This window comes from Odontesthes bonariensis, chromosome 13, assembly GCF_027942865.1.
Source record: "Odontesthes bonariensis isolate fOdoBon6 chromosome 13, fOdoBon6.hap1, whole genome shotgun sequence".
Taxonomy (NCBI): domain Eukaryota; kingdom Metazoa; phylum Chordata; class Actinopteri; order Atheriniformes; family Atherinopsidae; genus Odontesthes; species Odontesthes bonariensis.
In genome coordinates this window covers 35,750,425-35,771,312 of record NC_134518.1, presented here as the reverse complement: position 1 = coordinate 35,771,312, position 20,888 = coordinate 35,750,425, and the positions used below count along the sequence as shown (strand labels likewise).

The 20,888-nt window shown below is 42.6% G+C and overlaps 1 protein-coding gene across 1 annotated transcript in view; it reads right to left on the bottom strand.

The window, feature by feature from the left end:
* Nucleotides 1-20,888, bottom strand: part of ppargc1b (peroxisome proliferator-activated receptor gamma, coactivator 1 beta) — a 115,051-nt gene that overhangs the window by 10,557 nt on the left and 83,606 nt on the right. Inside the window, exons 3-7 of the mRNA XM_075482006.1 lie at nucleotides 18,084-18,284; nucleotides 8,186-8,311; nucleotides 3,282-4,308; nucleotides 1,566-1,611; nucleotides 89-153 (exon numbers count right to left, since the gene is read on the bottom strand). Coding sequence (XP_075338121.1) covers nucleotides 89-153; nucleotides 1,566-1,611; nucleotides 3,282-4,308; nucleotides 8,186-8,311; nucleotides 18,084-18,284 — 1,465 coding nt within the window. The remainder of the gene's footprint in view (nucleotides 1-88; nucleotides 154-1,565; nucleotides 1,612-3,281; nucleotides 4,309-8,185; nucleotides 8,312-18,083; nucleotides 18,285-20,888) is intronic.

Here is a 20,888-nt window from a genome sequence, read left to right as displayed (position 1 = left end):
GGGAGGAATCCTCCTGTGGTCGCTGGTCCACAGAAACCTGTTGCTTCCCCTACAAATTAGTTTGGCTGTAGACACAAAGAGCATTTACCTGCTGTTCCACACAGATCCACGCCGAGCGTCTGTTCGAAAGGCTTGCTGCTGTACTGCGCCTCTCTGGAGACGAACAAACACATGAAAGCAGAGAAATTAAACACAGAAACGCTGCAGTTCCAGCTGCTGAATCTGAATTGTGCGTCTCCCTGTGAATGCTGCTGGCATTTCTCTGCACTTCTTATCACAACAGCCATATGCACTCCGCTGTCCTCTCCCCTATTCTTCCTCTGCTATTTGTGGCTGTCTGTTTCTATTTCTACGGCTGCCATGAAAAGGCAGGAGCTGCACCGACTGGATTTGCTCCAGGCGGGATATTACTTACCCTCCACAAAAAAACCCTGTTTTTTTTTCTCTTTTAGGGAGCGCTTCAGAAGACTGATTGGGTTAGAAGATGGACAGACGCCCGGGGTTTTTACAGGAAGACCGCTGAGCCGGACGGGTCGGAGAGGTTCATTTGGAAAAGTAGGAGCAACTCGGGCAAAGATTAAAATCTCAGTTAGCCGGACAGGGGCTCCGATTCCGAATGAAAAAGGATGAATTTTGGGCCTCGTCGAGGCTTATTACAGTTCAGAGTATTCTCCAGTTTTCTAAGCTTATATGTGACCTGCATAAAGAAACAGCTCCTGCCTCTTTGTCCCCATTCTGACTCCAGAATGACTCGCATGGAGTCTTATGTTAAAGGCTTTAACCATTTTTAATGGTGCCTGATAATGAAGCAGAACATTTTATAAGAAACAAATGGTTTACGCAGGTGGTTACACGCAGTCGTTTACAGTTAACAGCCGTTATGTTGCTCAGAAACAGTTCCCACGATGCTGAATGCCTTTCTGCAGCGCTGCTGCATCACTTCTGAATTCGCAGAAAGTCGGAAACTTTAAAGGTAAACGACCATTTTCAGCATCTTAAACTATTTCTGCAGAAAGAACCCCCCCCCCCCCCCCGACGTCGGTTCTGAGGGCACACGGTACCTCCGAAGCGTCCCGACTGTGGGACGTAATAAGTTATTATTATTATTAGTAGACATAATTAGTGCGTTATAAATAAAATGTATTATTATTATTATTATTATTATTACTGGACGTGTGAGGATTCCACAGCCGGCAGCAGAACAGTGTCATGGCATGCGTCGCCATGGCAACATGGAAAAATTACGTTAAATTACACAGTAAATGTATTTTACCGTGTAATTTAACGACTAACCGCAATGTCGTCCAAACCTTAACGCGGTACGTTCAGTGTGTGATGAGGTGTAGTGCACCTTACTGCAGTAGCCCAGAAGGGACAAATCAACCGCTCCCTTTAAGGTTTTATATTGATAAAAACATTCATTTAGTTGCTTTTAGATGCTACATTTTACCCCGGGCGCTCCCGGACCTTTCTTAGAACGATTAGAGGACAGAAGCTGTTTATCGTCATGAACTCCCCAGTCAGCGTTACCCACAGTTTGTGGAACTTTAGATGGAGATACTCACCCTGTGGACTTTGGGTTGAGCGGCAGACAGAGGCAGGCTCGCTTTTCTGTAATCAGAATGAAACCAGTTAAAGCATGAAGCTAAATGTTTTTATCTTTGGTGACGGTCACATTACAACTAAACAAGTCTAAACTTTGGTGTCTTTCCAAGTCATGCGTGGTCGGCGCCACATGGCCTGGCCGTTCAGTGATATGTGTCGGATATTTATCACAGTCGATGCAGATTAGATCCAGTGAGAGCAAGAATAAGAGTAGAATGAAAGCAGAATAAGAGCAGAATAAGAGCAGAATAAGAGCAGAATAAAAGCAGAATAAGAGCAGAATGAAAGCAGAATAAAAGCAGAATAAGAGCAGAATGAAAGCAGAATAAAAGCAGAATAAAAGCAGAATAAAAGCAGAATAAAAGCAGAATAAAAGCACAATAAAAGCACAATAAAAGCAGAATAAGAGCAGAATGAAAGCAGAATAAGAGCAGAATAAAAGCAGAATAAAAGCAGAATAAGAGCAGAATGAAAGCAGAATAAGAGCAGAATAAAAGCAGAATAAAAGCAGAATGAAAGCAGAATGAAAGCAGAATAAGAGCAGAATAAAAGCAGAATGAAAGCAGAATAAAAGCAGAATAAGAGCAGAATAAGAGCAGAATAAGAGCAGAATAAAAGCAGAATGAAAGCAGAATAAGAGCAGAATAAAAGCAGAATAAGAGCAGAATAAAAGCAGAATAAAAGCAGAATAAGAGCAGAATGAAAGCAGAATAAGAGCAGAATGAAAGCAGAATAAGAGCAGAATAAGAGCAGAATGAAAGCAGAATAAGAGCAGAATAAAAGCACAATAAAAGCAGAATAAAAGCAGAATAAAAGCAGAATAAGAGCAGAATAAGAGCAGAATAAGAGCAGAATGAAAGCAGAATAAGAGCAGAATAAAAGCACAATAAAAGCAGAATAAAAGCAGAATAAAAGCAGAATAAGAGCAGAATAAGAGCAGAATGAAAGCAGAATAAAAGCAGAATAAGAGCAGAATGAAAGCAGAATAAAAGCAGAATAAGAGCAGAATAAAAGCAGAATAAGAGCAGAATGAAAGCAGAATAAAAGCAGAATAAGAGCAGAATAAGAGCAGAATGAAAGCAGAATAAAAGCAGAATAAGAGCAGAATAAGAGCAGAATGAAAGCAGAATAAAAGCAGAATAAGAGCAGAATAAGAGCAGAATAAAAGCAGAATGAAAGCAGAATAAAAGCAGAATAAGAGCAGAATAAAAGCAGAATAAAAGCAGAATAAGAGCAGAATAAGAGCAGAATAAAAGCAGAATAAGAGCAGAATAAAAGCAGAATAAGAGCAGAATAAAAGCAGAATGAAAGCAGAATGAAAGCAGAATAAAAGCAGAATAAAAGCAGAATGAAAGCAGAATAAGAGCAGAATAAAAGCAGAATAAGAGCAGAATAAAAGCAGAATGAAAGCAGAATAAGAGCAGAATAAAAGCAGAATAAGAGCAGAATAAAAGCAGAATGAAAGCAGAATAAGAGCAGAATAAAAGCAGAATAAAAGCAGAATAAGAGCAGAATGAAAGCAGAATAAAAGCAGAATAAAAGCAGAATAAGAGCAGAATAAAAGCAGAATGAAAGCAGAATAAGAGCAGAATAAAAGCAGAATAAGAGCAGAATAAAAGCAGAATAAGAGCAGAATAAAAGCAGAATAAAAGCAGAATAAAAGCTGTTTTTCTCACCGTGGCAGCAGGGTTTGGTCGGCTCTGTTGAGGTGGCGCTGCCATCGCTTGGCGTCAGGTGTTCGGGCTGCATCTCCGTCGTGGTTCCCGCTCCCGCCTGGGTCGGCAGGAGCTTGACCCCTGTCTGTCCTTCCTCTGTCCTCTCCCTGTCCTCCCTCTCTTCGTCCCTCACCCGCCCGGGCCGCAGCCTCTTAGCGAAGCGGCTGGGAAAGGAGGCCAGCCGCCGGGACCGCCGCACCGAGAAGGAGCCGCTGGCCTCGGCGGGCTCCTCCAGGCTCTGCGGGGGCTCGTAGTCAAAGTTCCTCCTCTCAGACGAGGACGAGTCTCTACAAAGCTCTGGTTTGGGGTTGGTGGAAGCGGGGAACTGGGCAGGGGCTGATTTAGTCGGGGCAGAGGGGGCGTTTGCTGCGCCTCTGCTGGGGCTGTGTGAGTGGGAGTACGGGGGGCTGTGCAGTCTGTAAGGCTTGCTCACATCGAAGGAGCTGCTCTGCTGCAGGAGCTCGCGCAGCAGAGAGTTGGCCTTCATCTCCCTCCGCCGGGCGAAGGCGAGCCTCCGGGGGGCGCCGCTCCCGGCCGAGCTCCCTGCGGGGGCCACCAGCACGACTCTGCTGTGCGAGTTTGTGACGGGGCGGGAGGCCTCGGCTTTGGCCCGCGGCCGGGGCAGCTCGCGCTCCTTGCGCTCCCAGCCCTGCTGCTTGCGCATGGGCAGGCAGTAGGTGTGCATGTACGTGATCAGCTCCACCACCGAGTGCAGTTCCTTCTCCGAGCTGAACTGAGGCTTCGGAGGCTCGGCGGGGACGGCCGCCACCGCGGCGCCCTCCACCTCGCTGCTGGAAGACTCCTCCTCCTCCTCCTCGTCCTCCTCCGATTCGCTGTCCTCGTCCTCCTCGTCGTCCTCCTCCGTGTCGGGCGCCGGGGCGTCCTCCATGTCCGTGTCCTGCGCCGTGGTGAGGTGGCGGTGCAGCTCGGTGCACAGGCGGCCCGCGGGACGCACCGCCCGGGGCTTCCGCTCCAGAGGGAGGTCGCTCTGGGACAAGCAAACAGAAGAGGACAGGTGAGACACTTCCTGAGAGACGCCCTCAGAGCTTTGCATAGCACACAGAACTCAGCTTACACCAGACATGGGGACTCGAGTCACTGTTTTGATGACTTGTGACTTGACCTGACAAAAAATAAAAGACTTGAGACTTGCACATGTGTGACTTGGTCCCATCTCTAGCTTATACCTGCAGCTTTTATTCCACTGAAAGGAAGGAAAGCGGAGCTGCGTTTTACGTCTCTGAACTTGATCTTTATATCAAACGGTTCTAAACACTTTTGTGCATTTAAAGGCTCTGCAAAGTGACACATGCACTGGTTTCCCCCTCATCTCGTGTCAGTTTCTTCCACCAGAATACGTGAACAAAGTTACTGCTTCCCAGCCATAAAGTTAAAGAATTTATAGAAAATAAAGTACAGAATTGTACCTTTAGGGGTATGATGGCTTGCCACTGGAGACCAATCTTGTACCTCTGGTGGCAATTCTGTACCCTTATACTGAAGTAGCCTAACACAGACTGTCTATTGTACCCCAGCATGTAGAAAAAAAGGTACATATATGTACCTTTTGGCCCAATAATTAACCCTAGGGGGTACATTAGTATAGATTGTACCTCAGGGGACAAAAAAGGACTCGTACTGTGCCCCTCACTCCTTCAGGTCGCAGGATGATGAAGGACGGAGGAGGATGAGGAGGCACGAATAAGGTGAGCTCTCGGTTTAAGGCCTAGGGAACTATCCCAAAGGCAGAAGTTTCTCTTTGTGATGATTTCTGGGAGAGAAAATCACTTCCTGTCGCGTTGCACATCTGCAACAACTCTATCTCTTCTTCTATCTTCCACCAGCTGAAATGGAGTTTACCTTGGTTTGCTACTTTTATTGTTACTTTTATTTTATTGCTAATTTATTTATTTATTTTTAAATTTTGTCTTTATTTAGGATCGTTACATGTCAATCATACTATTATCACAGGTTGCATCCCTTTACAGTCTGATCCTTTCACTTTTTTTTTTAATAATTAGAACAGAACATGAGGTGATACTTAAAAATAAAACCACAAAGGGAAAAAAACAAACACTAAAACATACAAGCAAGATGTTAATATGCTTCTTTCTTGTTAAACATAGGTTGGGCGTCTCGGGAGAATATAGCCTCACAGAGAAAGTAATTCTCTCCATTCGATAGATTTCATATAGAATATCATCCCATTCCCTAATAGATGGGGTATCTGGTTTAAGCCATTTCCTTGTAGTTGCTTTCCTAGCAGCTGCACTCAGCTTTCCAAACAGTTTCTTCGTTGTAATGTTTGTTGAAATTTGGAGTCCAAAAAAAGGTCGTCCCAGTTGAAAGTGATTTTTGTCCCGAATATGATTTCTAATTCGGAATGAATCTCACGCCAGAAAGAGTGACCTTTGGACAGTCCCAAAACACATGAAAGTTTATTACTAATTTTATCTCAAAATTGTATTTTTATCTGTGATGAAGTTATTCTTGTTGCTATTTTATTGATGACTCTCTTAATAAGTGATGCAGTTTGGTCAGCTGAGGTTGTTTTAATGTGCTATAGAAATACATTTTGAATTGAATATCTCAGGCTTCCGTCGATGAAAGCCGGTCATTTTCCTCCGATGTTTCCTACTGAAGCGCCTTGTCTTTTCCTCTGCTTTGAATGCTCCAGAAACAGAACGCATCTCCGGTTTTCTGCCCTGGATACAGCAGTAAATCTGGAGGGATGATTCAGTGCGCAGCTGCAGTAAAATGGCTGATTCCATATTACTCACACAGAGCGAGATGAGAGGGAGACGCTCTGATTCACTGTTGCCCTCGTGCCCTGTCAGTCAATACTTCCACCATCTGCCACAGCAAAGCCTCTGAAGCTGCAGCCCTCACAGAGGTTAGGATACAGGCTCGGCTTTTCCCCAGCTGCTTCCAGCGGGTTGCTCTGTATCCTCCTCACTTGAGCAGAAAGTCCGTGTGAAGGCTCGCCATGCTTTGTGCTCGTACCAGATAAATGACTGGTGTTGTAATCAATGAGCACTTGAAGTACAATGCTAGCAGCTATCCAATTACTGCCAAGTCATACAGTGGCAGCCACTGTAAATGTCCTCTCTTCCTCAACACCACATTCATCACGACCAGCAGCCGAAGGCTCAAAGCTTTGCTTGGACAACTAAAAATATCTAAAAAACTGCTGCTGGTTTCAGGTTTGATATCGTTTCCCATGAAGGAAAAGAGCATCTACATTGGAAAAAATCTAAATCTTACCAAGTATATTTGTCTCATTGGGTATCTCATTACACTTGATATAAGACACAATTGCCTAACAAGTACCATTTCAGCCAGATATAGGGACTTGTTTTAATACAAACAAGCTTTTTTTTTCATTTGAAGAGGTTTTTAAGCTAATATCAAGATCACTTTTAACTCAAAAGTCCTAAATATCACATCTTATTTCAAGAAATCTTGACAAGCTGATTTTCACTAGTTCCATTGGCAGATTTTTTTGCTTATTTCAAGCAAAAACATCTTGTATTTGTTGTTTTTCTTACTTATTTTTGGAGGGGCATTTTTTCCAGTGTAAGAGTCAGAAACTGGATCCTGGAAGTCATTTCTGCTTTAATTCTCCCCTGAAAGGCTGCAGCGTATCTCCCCACGTTTTGAGTCCATATGCTTGGATGTACAGTTGAGCCAAGCTATGTTTACACTGCAGCTTGACTTTTCCATTCAACTGGACTGCTGTCATTGTCCCATTATTCGAGCATGAGTGGGAAGTCGATTTATTGAGCAAAATGTGTCCCACTCCACTATGAAAGGAGGAGATACAAACCAAAACAACCGACCATGCAGCCAGCAGCAAATTGGTAGCATGTTGAGTGGTGAAATGGTCCTTTTTTCTCTGACCACAGCGGTAACTGGAGTCACACAGAAGACCGCCGATACGACTGGATTTCTATCGTCCTAACACCAGACGACGCTGCAGAGAAGCTCTGCAAAGATTCAGCAGGAATCTGTCACCAGGTCCCACTTCCACCACCAGCATTAACGATGATTATCTTGTCACGATATCAATAACAAACCTGAAATTGATGCTAATGAACTTCTGATTCTGCACGAAACATTTTCGTGCATACAACCGCATACTACATACTACATACTTCCATACTGCATACTCATCAATCAGACAGTATGCAGAGCGTTTACCCACAATGCATTTCGCTCCTGCCCGAGCCGAAATCAGCCGGCCTGAAGCTGATTTCTCTTAAGCTCTAAACTCTGTAAACTTTAGCAACATTTGAAACATTTTCAGGTGAGAAAGTAGTCGTTTAGATCCCCAACGTGTTGAAAACCTGACAAAATACCGGCTGTTTACAATTTTGTTCCCACGAATTCGGCGCTACTAAAGCTAGCCGCAGTGAGCTAACGCACTTCCTGTTATTTTCACAAAATAAAATACCCGTTGCCTTTTATCATAGGGAAAGCCATTACCATACAATTGGTGCTTTTGTTTTGGAAACAGGAAGTGAACCTACCCTCGTTGTAGCTAGCTTGAAACTGACGTTTTGACAGGAAATGACGATCGGCGATGTCACATTACGTTGCATCTTGGGTAGTTTGAGTATGAGTAGTAACCTCATGATGCATACCCAACATTTCAGAGAATCTAGTATGCATCCGGGAACTTCTCGCTGACTCAAACTCGCATACTAACTCAAAAAGTTAGTATGAGTAGTAGGAGAAGCGGAGGCAGCGGTTGGGAAAATCCAGTTTTGTTATCTCGAGCTTCCAGAGGATGCAGCGATCTGCAGTTTTTACTTTTAGGAAATAAATACAGATCATAAAATCCCATTTCTGACCTGTCGCCTCACCTTTGCCACAGGTCTGACTGGCCGCAGGCGCAAGCTTCTGTTGCTGTAGCGATGGCCATGGATTCCATCTTTGTGTACATCGATGCCCGTGGGGACATTGGGAGGAGTCAGCAGGAGCTTCTTCAGCTACAGAAAACACATAAAAAGGGATAAGTTAGGCAATATTTGCAGACTAGCATCCATCAAGCTACTAAATGAGTTTGTGTTTCTTCTTGTGATGGTTTTCCTGAGACAGAAATGTGTTGAACAAAACGAAGAAGTGACGGATATTCAAAGAGCCCTGCTCTCGTTTAGTGAAGGAATAAAGGTGCATAACAGAGGGACTGCGTCTGATGTGCTAATAAGAAGATGAAAAGGCAAAGGAGGAATGTTTGGATGCAGAAAATCTGATGATATTTCATTCGGAGATTAAAAGAAGCAACAAGAAAAAGGGAAAATGACTTAAAAGCGTTCAACATTCGGCTCTTTCACCCCATTTTTTAATCTGCATTCTGTCAGCCGTTAATGCTCCGCAGATGGGTGTTTGTATAAGGGGTTAACGTGTAAAAGGTCACCATACTGTACATTTATCACTTGACTAAAGCTGGCAGCTACATGACACATTCCTGCTGGATTCAGCCATTTTCTCCCCACAGCAACACAACGTTTCTCCTCCATCCTTAGACTCTTCCTCCAAAAATAAGTAAGAAAAACAACAAATACAAGATGTTTTTGCTTGAAATGAGCAAAAAAAATCTGCCAATGGAACTAGTGAAAATCGGCTTGTCAAGATTTCTTGAAATAAGATGTGATATTTAGGACTTTTGAGATAAAAGTGATCTTGAAATTAGCTTCAAAAGCTTGTTTCATGTGAAATGCGACTCAAAACAATTTGTTTTCAAGACTTTTTCACTTAACAAGATATTCCAGATGTATTGTCTACAAACAAGTCCCTATATCTGGCTGAAATGGTTCTTGTTAGGCAGTTGTGTCTTATATTAAGTGTAATGAGATACTCAATGAGACAAATATACTTGGTAAGATTTAGATTTTTTCCAGCGCTGGAAAAAATCTAAATCTTTCTCCATCTGACCTAATGTACTGTGTGATTACAGCCTCTTGTTCTTCTATTCTTCCCTGTTACTTGTTTATACCCGGGTCCCATTTTATTTCCTCTCTTCTCTCCACCCCTCCGACCTTTCATGCAGTCACATCAACTTTGTCCTCTTTCTCTCACTCTATCCCTTCTTTTCCAGCCCTCAAAACAAAGCAAACCTCCCTGGGTATTTACCTTCCAATGGGACACCAACACCACCGCTCCCCATTCTCCTACCTTCCCTTTCATTACCCCCCCCCCCCCCTCCATCTGTGTATTCATCCACCCATTCATCCCAGTTCTTGGCTCTATGACAGGGCTATCGGTTGATATAAAATCAGCTTAAGGAGAAAATCTCCCTCTAAGCTTTAGCAGCTTTTGCTACAGTAGATGGTGCAGAAAATAGGGATGTGATGGGAATGAGGATTGGAAGGGGCTCTTGGTATAGATGGTTCACTAAACGCAGTCTGCCCTGCGGTCGTACTGGAGCTCTGAATCTCTTGGGACACGGAGGCAACTTGCCTGCCTTTGTGAACAATTTCATCCCTTCTGATGAGGCCTGGAGCTTCAGTAAAAAAGTGATTTGGCCACAGGAGTTTAAAGTTGCATTCAGAGCGTTTCAGCAGTGGAGAGTGTTGAGTCTGCTGCTGGTTCGACTACTTCTATGGAGAGGAAACCACACCGACAGCAGCTGTGTGGATGCTGATGCTGTGCTCAGGTTTAATGGGAACCGAGGAGGGCCGAAGTCTTCACTGATTGTTCAGCGAATCAGAGTTCAGCAGCTTGTTTATTCATAGATTTTAACACACAGTCGCTGCAAAAACGGTTCATTAGCCTCCTTGGAAGAATAAGCTTTGAACTCAGCAAAGTGCAGGTCTCTAAGTGGAGGTAGTGGTCAGTAATCCAGTGTGGACTCACGTTGTTTATCTTATGTTGATCCAATCCATCTGTCCTGTTCCATCTCCATCCCTCTCATTCTGTCCTTATTTACCACTTTTCTTTATCCAAACTAAGCCAAATTGCCAAATGCCAAATTATGCATTATCTCATTAAATATACGCAAATTTGCAAATTGATCTGAACATATGATAAAGCCAGGTTCAATATTCTTTTTTCATTTTGTTTACACACAAAATAAAAAGAAAATTACAGAGGGATTTCAGGATATCTGCTTTAATTTACTAAATATACTGTCCATAGCCTAAAAAAACATAAATTTTCGCCATATTTTTTGGATTATAATGTCATATAAATCAGGCCAGGAATGATTTATCAACAAATCAAACAAGTATGAAAAAAATGTATTACAAGTTTTAGAAATCTGTATGTTTAATTATGCATTATCTCTTTAAATATACGCAAATTTGCATATATTTCCAGAAGATAGATCTGAACATATGATAAAGCCAGGTTCAATATTCATTTTTCATTTTGTTTACACACAAAATAAAAAGAAAATTACAGAGGGATTTCAGGATATCTGCTTTAATTTACTAAATATACTGTCCATAGCCTAAAAAAACATAAATTTTCGCCATATTTTTTGGATTATAATGTCATATAAATCAGGCCAGGAATGATTTATCAACAAATCAAACAAGTATGAAAAAAATGTATTACAAGTTTTAGAAATCTGTATGTTTAATTATGCATTATCTCTTTAAATATACGCAAATTTGCATATATTTCCAGAAGATAGATCTGAACACATGATAAAGCCAGGTTCAATATTCTTTTTTCATTTTGTTTACACACAAAATTAAAAGAAATTTATGGAGGGATTTCAGGATATCTGCTTTCATTTCCTAGGAAATCAAAATATACTGTCCATAGCCTAAAAAAACAACGATTTTCGACATATTTTTTGGATTATAATGTCACATAAATCAGGCCAGGAATGATTTATCAACAAATCCTTCTATAAATATCTTCAGAATACTGCTAAGTGTATAACTGAAAAGTTTGGTGTTAGTAGGTGCTCCATAGGCTGAGATATTGATACTGGAAAAATACAAAAAAATGATTTTGAGAAAACGTTTAAAGATTTAAAGATCAAAGGTGGAGCTCCTGAAAACAAGGGGCAACAATTTGTGGGCATTTTTCTAATTTCTGCATTTCAAAGCAGTCGTTTTTGTTATTGCTGGACAAGACGGATCACATTTGATGTTCTAGGGATTGTAAATTCCCACCTTTATAGGTGGTATCTCTATAAATCCAACACCAGAAAGCAGCAGTGTTGGTGCTGAGCAGCGGGTCAAAGTTCAGCCAAGCTGCATCCCTTTAGCGCCTGGGACGCTTTCATGAGCACAGCTCCACCAACCAGCGGCACCGGCTGGAACCAAAGAAAACTTTCTGGGTCAGTTGACTGAACGGCAAGATTGCCTGCATGGCTAATGGGGCCACCGTGGCCGTGGGGAGAGCCAAGTTGGCTCCGAGTGTTTGATGACGCTCCTCTGAGAGCCCCATTAAGGAAAAGAGAAGAGGAGACTGAGGGTTTGAGTCTGTGTGAAACACTGCGAACCATCCGACAGCCTCAGAGCGCCTCAAACAGTCTATCCCACTCTTCCTCCTCACTATGCTCCACTCTACTCCACTGGCATCATCAATGGAGGCCTTGTTCTGCAGTGGAACACTAACACACACCAACAGAGAAAATGAAGAGGGAACGCAGACATGCCAACAGAGACGAGTGTAAATGATGTGTTAACACACCGAGGTGAGAAAAAGGGATGGACACGTTCAAATAGTTCCAAAATATAAGCAAAATCATCCTTTGTTGTTGTGAAAAAGTGGGTTGAAGATGTTAATTAATAAAGAACACACAGAGACGACCTGTTCAGCATCTTTCAAACAGCCCAGAAGCACCTGCTGCTTCATCACCGGACCTCACAACACAGGTTTTACCACGAAGTAAACAAAAAAAAAGATTTTGTTCCACTTTGAATAAAGGTAACTGGATTTGTTTAAACGTATCATCCACTTCCTGATCGACCCAAATGGTTCCCTTTGTTACTGGTTGTGATTTAGAATAGAAAAATACTTTATTCATCCCCCGATGGGGGAAATTCAAATTAGTCAAGTAGCTGAAAAAATTCTTAATATTTACAATAATTGTATATTAACAACAACAATAATAATACCAATTCTAATGAAAATACTACTACTAACTACTACTACTAATAATAATAATAAATGACAAAATAATAAAATAAATAAATAAATGTAGATTGTATACAGCTAATGTTTATTCTCTATTTTTATTCTATTTCTATTCTAATTCTATTTATTCTATTTGCTTGTTAAATGTACGCTGCTGCAGTATCTATCTATCTATCTATCTATCTATCTATCTATCTATCTATGAGAACTTAGCAGTCACTGTTAAAAAGCCTTATGATTTAGCAACATGTACAGTCTTCATCTGTAAGCTGAGGTCATCTGCAGTTCCGCCGCTCACCAGTAGAGGTCAGCGTCTCACTCGGGGCTGAACGCATGAGTGACAGCGGTCATGTGACAGTGAGCCACTGGACTGATGCAGAGAGATGAAACGCAACATGTGGCGTCTTCAGTGGAGCAAAGAGCGTCGTGTTGTTGCACCAGAGCTTTCTGTGTGAGGGGACGCGGGGGTTTCAGCCGCTGACCCTGAGTGGAAACAGGGTCAGCGTTCAGGAGGATGGGGTTTATATTTAGCACTCTGAAATATTCTGCTTTCTGTCAGAGGGGCTGAGCTGAGGAGAAGAAGGATTCTGAAACGAGTATTTCAAACTAAGTGAGGAAAAAGCAAGTATTCTCTGCTCAGCTGAATCATACTGAAAGTTTTTCCAGTCCTCCCGACTCAGATTTCAGGCCCAGAAACTCCACCGAGCTTCTGCTCACAGGTGCCACCAAAGGGTAGAAAGCTCTGCAGAAACTGAGGTGTTATCTCACCGGCTGTCAGAGGGATGAGGCAACACTGAGCTGAGTCTGCTGGAACAGAAAATCCTTTTTCTAAAGTAAACGAGGAGGGCTGGAGTTGGGCTGGCTGCAGGATTAATCATTAGAAGGCTCTGAGGGATTCACACGCGTGTGGACGTTGGAATACAGAGCACAGAAAGATGGTTTACTGACAAAAGAAAAGACTCGGAAAGTCTCTGAACTCCACTTCATTATCGCAGAATCTGCTGCTTCATATTCTTCAGAGTATTTGAGCCGTTTGTTGTAGGAAACGTCCCGTAAAAAGTCCACCGTTGAACCCGATTTATCCGAGTGAACGACGGTAACAACCCGAGTGGATGGAGCTGGAAACTCTGCCTGCAAGGAGCCGCCTTCTGACTCGGGCTGGGCGCGTTAACTCGTTATTATCGCGTTAACTCGTTAATTATTTAACGCCGATAAATATTTTATCGCGCATTAACGCAGGTTTTATTATTGTAAAAGTTTGTTGAATGCATCACATTCATACAGTTACAGCAAACACCACGAAGTAATAAAGTAAATAGTAATAAAATAATAAAATAAATATTATTTAAAAAATATATATAAATATAATAAATATAAATATATTATAATAAATATAATGTAAAAAAATAATGAAATAAAAATAAACTAGCAGGTAACATCACCGTTACAGGTTTGAAGCTCACCGAGCTAACCGGCTACTTCCTGTTTTACTCGTTTCAACATAAAAGCACGTATTTCAAAATAAATTAAAAAAAAACCTATTTTATAAATAGCGATAAATATTCTATTCACACACAGGCTTTTATTTTGTAAAAGTCTGCTGCTGTCTGCTGTGGAACAGGAAAAGAAAGTAATCGGCGGATCCACCAAACATGGAGAAGGGTACGGAACTTTTACTCGGCCATTTTCATTTTAAAGTTCTTCCAGACGGCGGAGTCGACAGAACCAAAGTCATCTGTAAACACTGCCAAGTTGAATTGTCTTCTCAGCGTAGTAGTTCCAGTCTAAAATATCACTTAAAGGCAAAACACACAACTGATAGCAGCAAGTCATTCAAGGAAACAGACAGTGGAGCGAGGCTTCTACATAAAAACTACAGAAAGATGCTGATGTTAAAAGTGTGTTTGCACAACAAATGTTATGGCACTTTCATTCATATGGCAGCACATTTAAAATAAAGCTAAATGCTAAAAGCTATACGCTACTTTTGGATTCATTTTTGGATTCTGCGTACAAATGTGATTAATCGTGATTAATCAGGGAAATCACGTGATTAATTAGATTAAACATTTTAATCGTTGCCCAGCCCTAATTCTGACTGATCACTGAAAATCAGGGACGATGGCAGCTGAAGGTGTGACTCCTCAGAGCTGCTGACGTGTTTTGTTTTGGACTAAAACTAAAACTTTGAGGTATTTAACAGGCTGCATTCCACGACCAGTTCTGCTCCGACGCTCATAAACATAACGAGGCCTCAATTAAACGGGGAGCGTCTTCGCGTGTTAACTCCACGTAAACACGTCCCGCTGCTTAAATCCTCACATCCATCCATCCTGTCCTGTAGCCACGATGTTAATGAAAAAAAAACACTAAAAATAGGTCCAACTGACACGGCGGGGAGCGTAAATATGCAGCCTGGTTCAACTTTGACCCACTGTCCCACACGGGCTCGGGATGGTTTCTAATTCACTCACAAACTACCAGCAGAACTGAAACTGTGAGCACCTTTAAATCCAGGTTAAAAACATTTCTCTCTCCGTGTGCTTATGGTTGAATTTATATTTTTCTTTTTCTTCTTTGATTGCTTTTAACTGTGTTTTAATTTTTATTCAAATTTTTTTTTTCTCTTTAACCTTGTAGCACCCACAGTTGCAGATATGCAACTGCCAATAAACCAAAAATATTGGTTTATTCCCACCCATTTTCACATAAAATGTAATGTAAAAAAATATTACACATGAATGTAAATAATGTATGTCAATTTAAAAAATCAAATAATGTAATGTAAATGAAAATATAAATAAAAATATAATGTAAATAAATAAAAAGCTTGTTGCATATCTGCAACTGTGGGTGCTACAGGGTTAAATTGCTTGTTTTTATGCTGTTCTTTTAAATGCCTTGTCTTTATGTAAAGCACATTGAGTTGCCTGTGGTATGAAATGCGCTGTATAAGTAAAGATGCCTTGGATGCTTTTTAACTTTTAAACTTTACGGTCACGTCACAGCTGGTGTTTCTGCATTTTATCTGAACCACCGATGATCCGAACTGGTAGAAATGAAAGCAGAATCCCGTCTGCATGAATCCTTCTTCAGAAACCGGTTTAATTGTTTGCTACAACTTATGGTAGTCCTGAAATGTTGCTAAACACCCGAGCTCATTTTTTAAAGCTCGACAAATCTCAGCTGGCAGACTTGTTTTATACTTGGGCTCGGGGGTGTAATTGAAAACGGGGGGGGGCAGAGCAGCCCGCTGAATATTTACGCTGGAGGTGTTCACTCATCCGGACCGACTCGGCACCAACCAAACAATGCTATCTTTGTAAGTTGCAGCTAAATCAGAGCGTGCCAGAAAACCCTGTAAATACAGCTTTTTTTTTTTTTGCTGTGAAATTTAAGTCAAATTTAAGGAAGCGAGGGTGGTTTCAACCTGACGAGTGCAATAAGGCCGCATTACAGCGCTAATCATGAGTCGTTTGTTGCAGAAAAACGGCTTCCTGCTCCAATTAGGATGCAGAGCCGGGTCCAGGGCCGCATTCTTCTGTCGACAGGGCGGGGAAATGGGGCGCCGAAGCTGCCTGTAAAGGGATACAGCAATTTGTTGTCCCGTGTATGATCAGATAGGGGGGCTCAGGTGCAGGCGGGGGGCTGATATCAGAGCGAGGAGAGAAAAACAAGCTCCTGTTCCCAGAAGTGTGGTTCAGGGAAAGATGGAGGGGCCCAGAGACAGGCATCCAGCAGCAGAGTGTGAAAGGAGGAAGAGGGGAACACTTGGATTCCTGCCCTGCTCCCAAACAGGATTCTGATTTTAAAAGGTAGCTGTCTTTCTCTGTTTTTACTTTTCTCTTCTTTGTCTCATCCTCCAACTCCTCCGACTGACTTTAACTCCTGCAGCTGCAACAAAAGTCTTCTGTCTGCCGGTTTCAGGCTTCATTCCTTTCCCTGAAATGGTTTGTGGCCCCCCCCCCCCCCAAAGACACAGAAAACACAGAAAACCAGGCGAACCCGCACAGGACAGGAAGGGATGAAAGGTTATTTCGTGCCTCGGTGCCAATCTTTTTTTTTTTCCTGGAGTTCAAGGTGGACTTTGAACCTCGCAGGCCAACATCAAGGTTAGCAAACGCAAGCTAGATTAGAACAGCATGGTAGGGGTGAGGGGGGGTGTTTCAAGCAGGAATTAAAGGATCCACTCCAACAAGCGTCGCTTTCTGAGCTGCAGAGGACTTTGATTTGCAGACTATTAACCCATTTAGGCCGGGAAAGCATTGCCGCATTTCTACCTTTAAAGGGACAGTTCGCCTCTTTTGACATGAAGCTGTGTAACATCCCATATCAGCAACATCATTTCTGAACATCTTCTTACCCCCTGCTGCGTCCTGTGAGCAGAGTTCCAGCCTCGTTTTGGTGTTGATGAAGGTAGTCCGGCTAGTTGGCTGGGGTTTAAAAAATAAAGCGTTTTGCTCCTCTAAACAATATGCGTTAAACAGAGTAATACATTTGCGTCACAAAATCGTTCTCCAGGAAAAAGTCAGACCTCACAATCTCTTGGCCCTATTTTTGCCTCCCTTGATATCAATGCGTCAAGCCACCTAGCGATAGCCGCACCTGTTACGGTGTTTAGTGCTCGGTCTGCACAGTTTACATTGGACGCATTGATATCAAGGGAGAGGAAATAGGGCCAAGAGATTGTGAGGTCTGACTTTTTCCTGGAGAACCATTTTGTGATGCAAATGTATTACTCTGTTGAACGCATATTGTTCTGAGAAGCTAAACGCTTTAATTTTTTAAACCCCAGCCAACTAGCCGGACTACCTTCATCAACACCAAAGCGAGGCTGGAACTCTGCTCACAGGACGCAGCAGGGGGTAAGAAGATGTTCATAAATGATGTTGCTGATATGGGATGTTACACAGCTTCATGTCAAAAAAGGCGAACTGTCCCTTTAAGGCCGGGAAAGCGTACACGTCTTTTTTCCTGTATAAGGTTGTTTTGCACCAATTATTGACCTCTGCGCCAATGAAATGCATTATAATAGACACGTGAGAGTCGTCACGTTCCTCGTGTCATTGTTTTGAAGACATCGAACAAAAACATGTCAGACGGTAGCGATTGTGAGGAGTTTCTTGGCTTTGATGATGCTGATGAACGTGCTGACCCAATTGATGGAGATTTATGGCGAGCACATATGTTTGAGGATGACGATAACGACGAGGATGATTTTGAAGCGTTTGAATGCGAGTTGGAAGACTGACAATTAGATTTCAACCGCACACCAGGGGTGAAAGTCGATTTACCTGCAGATGCCACACCGTTGTTTTATTTTTATTTTATTACTGTTTTTTTATTGAAAATAGTGCTGTTCCTGCACTTTACTTTTTACATTTTCTATTTTCGTGAAGGTGTATGTAAATAAAGTCAATTTCCAAAGAAAGCCACAGACGTACGCTCTAATACTTTTTGAATTTTGTTTCTATCTGCTACAGAGGCTGAGAAATCAATCATTTAGTAGGCGTTGACACAATTGCTGAATTTCCAGAAAAACTTCAGGTTTTAGGGGGTCTTTCTGAAATCGCCCACAGGTTTTACAGGCATTCTTTTCCAGGCCTAAATGGGTTAAATGTTGCGTTCAACAGTGAGGTTTCACAGTTTAACAGGTGTCCTTACTAGAGATGGGTCCTCTGTCTCGGCCCCCAGGGACTGGCTGAAGGCCCCGCCGCTCAGAGGAAGGCCGTCCTCGTCTTCCTCGTCCTGGCTGGGCTCCTCCTCCAGAGCGGGGAACACGGACAGCCGGCCCACCTCGGCATCCACCATGCCGTCCAGGCTGTCTGTGAGCGCGGCCAGGAGAGCCGCATTCTCCTCTTCTATCTGGAGGGAGTCGAACACACAGAGAGAAAGGGTGAGATGGAGGAGAGAGAAGCTATTAACCCGTCAACATTTCTACTCAGAACAGGCTTCGGGACGCACATCCAGACACATTTTAGTTTCAGTAAAAGGATATCGTAGGTTTATCTGTAGGTTTAAAGGGATAGTTCGCGGGATGGGGAGCGACTTTGCATCATCTGCAGAACACTTACAACCAAAGCTAATTCTTCCTTTTGATGCTTCTTATCTGGAGTCAACAAAGCTTCTTTCCACCTGATAACAAGCTAATTATTATCAGGAGAAAACAAGTCGTCCCGGTCGGACCGCAGAGGCCTCACGTGTCCCATATCTGCATCGAACTGTGGAAGAGGAGCTTCCATCACTCTTACATTAGACTCACACTGAAAGGGGAAATGACAGGCTTGTTACTTCTAACCTTTCCAGAGATGTGAAGCATTAAACCAGTTGGACCGACTGACACAATCTGACTCCACGTGGAATCAGATCCGCTGGTCGAAACCCCGGGGACGGGGAGCGACTAATTATATATACATCCAGTTAGATGTGGTTCCATCAGTTATCTCCCGACTGTTTTATACTCTGAGCAGGTCCAGCAAACTTCTCTGCTTTGGTGAAGGTGAATGTTAAACAGTTGGGACAGAAATGCATTAAACTGCAAACCCATCTCTTCAGGAAACACTAACCCAGTGATACTCACTGTTTTCAGAGCAAAATCAAGGGAAGAGCCACTTTTACCACAACACACTAGAGTCCCCTTTAGCAAATATGCATTTCTACATATAAAACATCCCACAAAAAAAGAAACAACACAGCCAATACATTTTTAATTAAGACCACATTTACCCTAATACTGGGATGCATGTGCTCGACTTTCTTCATGTTGTATTTGTAGTTTGTTGTTGTAATCATAGTGAGACATTCAGGATGAGCATGGTTTTTGTGCTGGTTTTTGCCCTTTTTTAATTAAAAACCGGCTAAAGAAGCTAGCGTGCTCTGCGGTCAATGTGACGGTGGTTTAAGCGGGCTGCGTTGCCAGGTTTAACAGAGCCCCCTTTAGGAAACACCATTAAGCCTTAATTAATACTTAATAAAAATACTTAATACTACAAAAACGCAAACTTAATAAAAATACCTAATACTGTGCAGTATTCGCTGTGTGTTATTTGAAAAAAATGTATTGTTATTGTTACCGTATTGTTATAAGCTACTATGCGAGTGTGAGTCGCACAATGAGCATCTCTGCTCTACCCTGATCCGCCCTCTGAGGACATCACCTGTTTCGTCCCAGCTTCTTTCTCACTTATTTGTTTCCTAAATTGTCTTCCCATTTGTCTCAGTACCTAACTTACTGCACTTACTCCAGCACTAGCTATGCTCTTAGCTGTTTGGTTTTGGAAGGAAATGCACTTCTCTTGTATCTTTCTTGTGACCTGAATGTGGAACACACTTATTATAAGTCTCTTTGGATAAAAGCGTCTGCAGAATGACCGTAATGTTAACGTAATGTAGTCAAATGAAACCTTTTTTTATATTTCCCAGTCCCATGTAATCCCACCCTGGGACTCTCACACAACAAAAATCCACTCAGCTGGAATCAGTTAGTCATGAGTCATCAGGGCAGTTGGAAAACAAGTGTCCTCTGAGAGCTTTCTGAGCGTAAAAAAGGCCTCTTCTCCTCCATCTACATCCTCTTTTCATTCCAAACTCATCTAAACTCCCCCGTTTCTCTCCGTAGTAATTAAAAACTCCTGTTTGGTTTCTCCTCAGTGATCAGAATCACATCTCTCTGATAGAAACACTGTTTAAGCTCCTTTTCTCGGCCCTCCGCCCCTCCTGCTCCGGCCACAGAGGAGCTGCCATCTTTGTTGACGTTCTGGTGAAGAGGTGAAGGCACGGCCGGCCCAAGTTTCATTCATCCGTCTCTCCCTGTTATCGTCCCGCCTTATCTGTGCCCTGCTGCCAAACTCTTTATCTTTAGATTCATTCAGTGTCTCTCTCTCTCCCTCTCTTCCTCTCTTCCTCCGTGCTGGAAGCCACGGCGGGAGTTTGGGAGAAATATAGAGATAAATAAGCAGAATCAGACTTTAAGATGTACAGATGATTACAGTTGCTTTACCGACTGCACAGCATCACAGTCAGTAACGCATCTCCATCACTGCAGCTGTGGGTTTAAAGGGACAGTTCGCCTCTTTGACATGAAGCTGTGTAACATCCCATTTCAGCAACATCATTTATGAACATCTTCTTACCCCCTGCTGCGTCCTGTGAGCAGAGTTCCAGCCTCGTTTTGGTGTTGATGAAGGTAGTCCGGCTAGTTGGCTGGGGTTTAAAAAATAAAGCGTTTTGCTTCTCAAAACAATATGTGTTCAACAGAGTAATACATTTGCATCACAAAATGGTTCTCCAGGAAAAAGTCAGACCTCACAATCTCTTGGCCCTATTTTCTCTCCCTTCGTATCACTGCCTGCTGCCGCCTGCCAACAGCCGCGCCTGTTACGGTGTTTGCTGCTCGGTCTGCACAGCAGGCAGTGATACGAAGGGAGAGAAAATAGGGCCAAACGATTGTGAGGTCTGACTTTTTCCTGG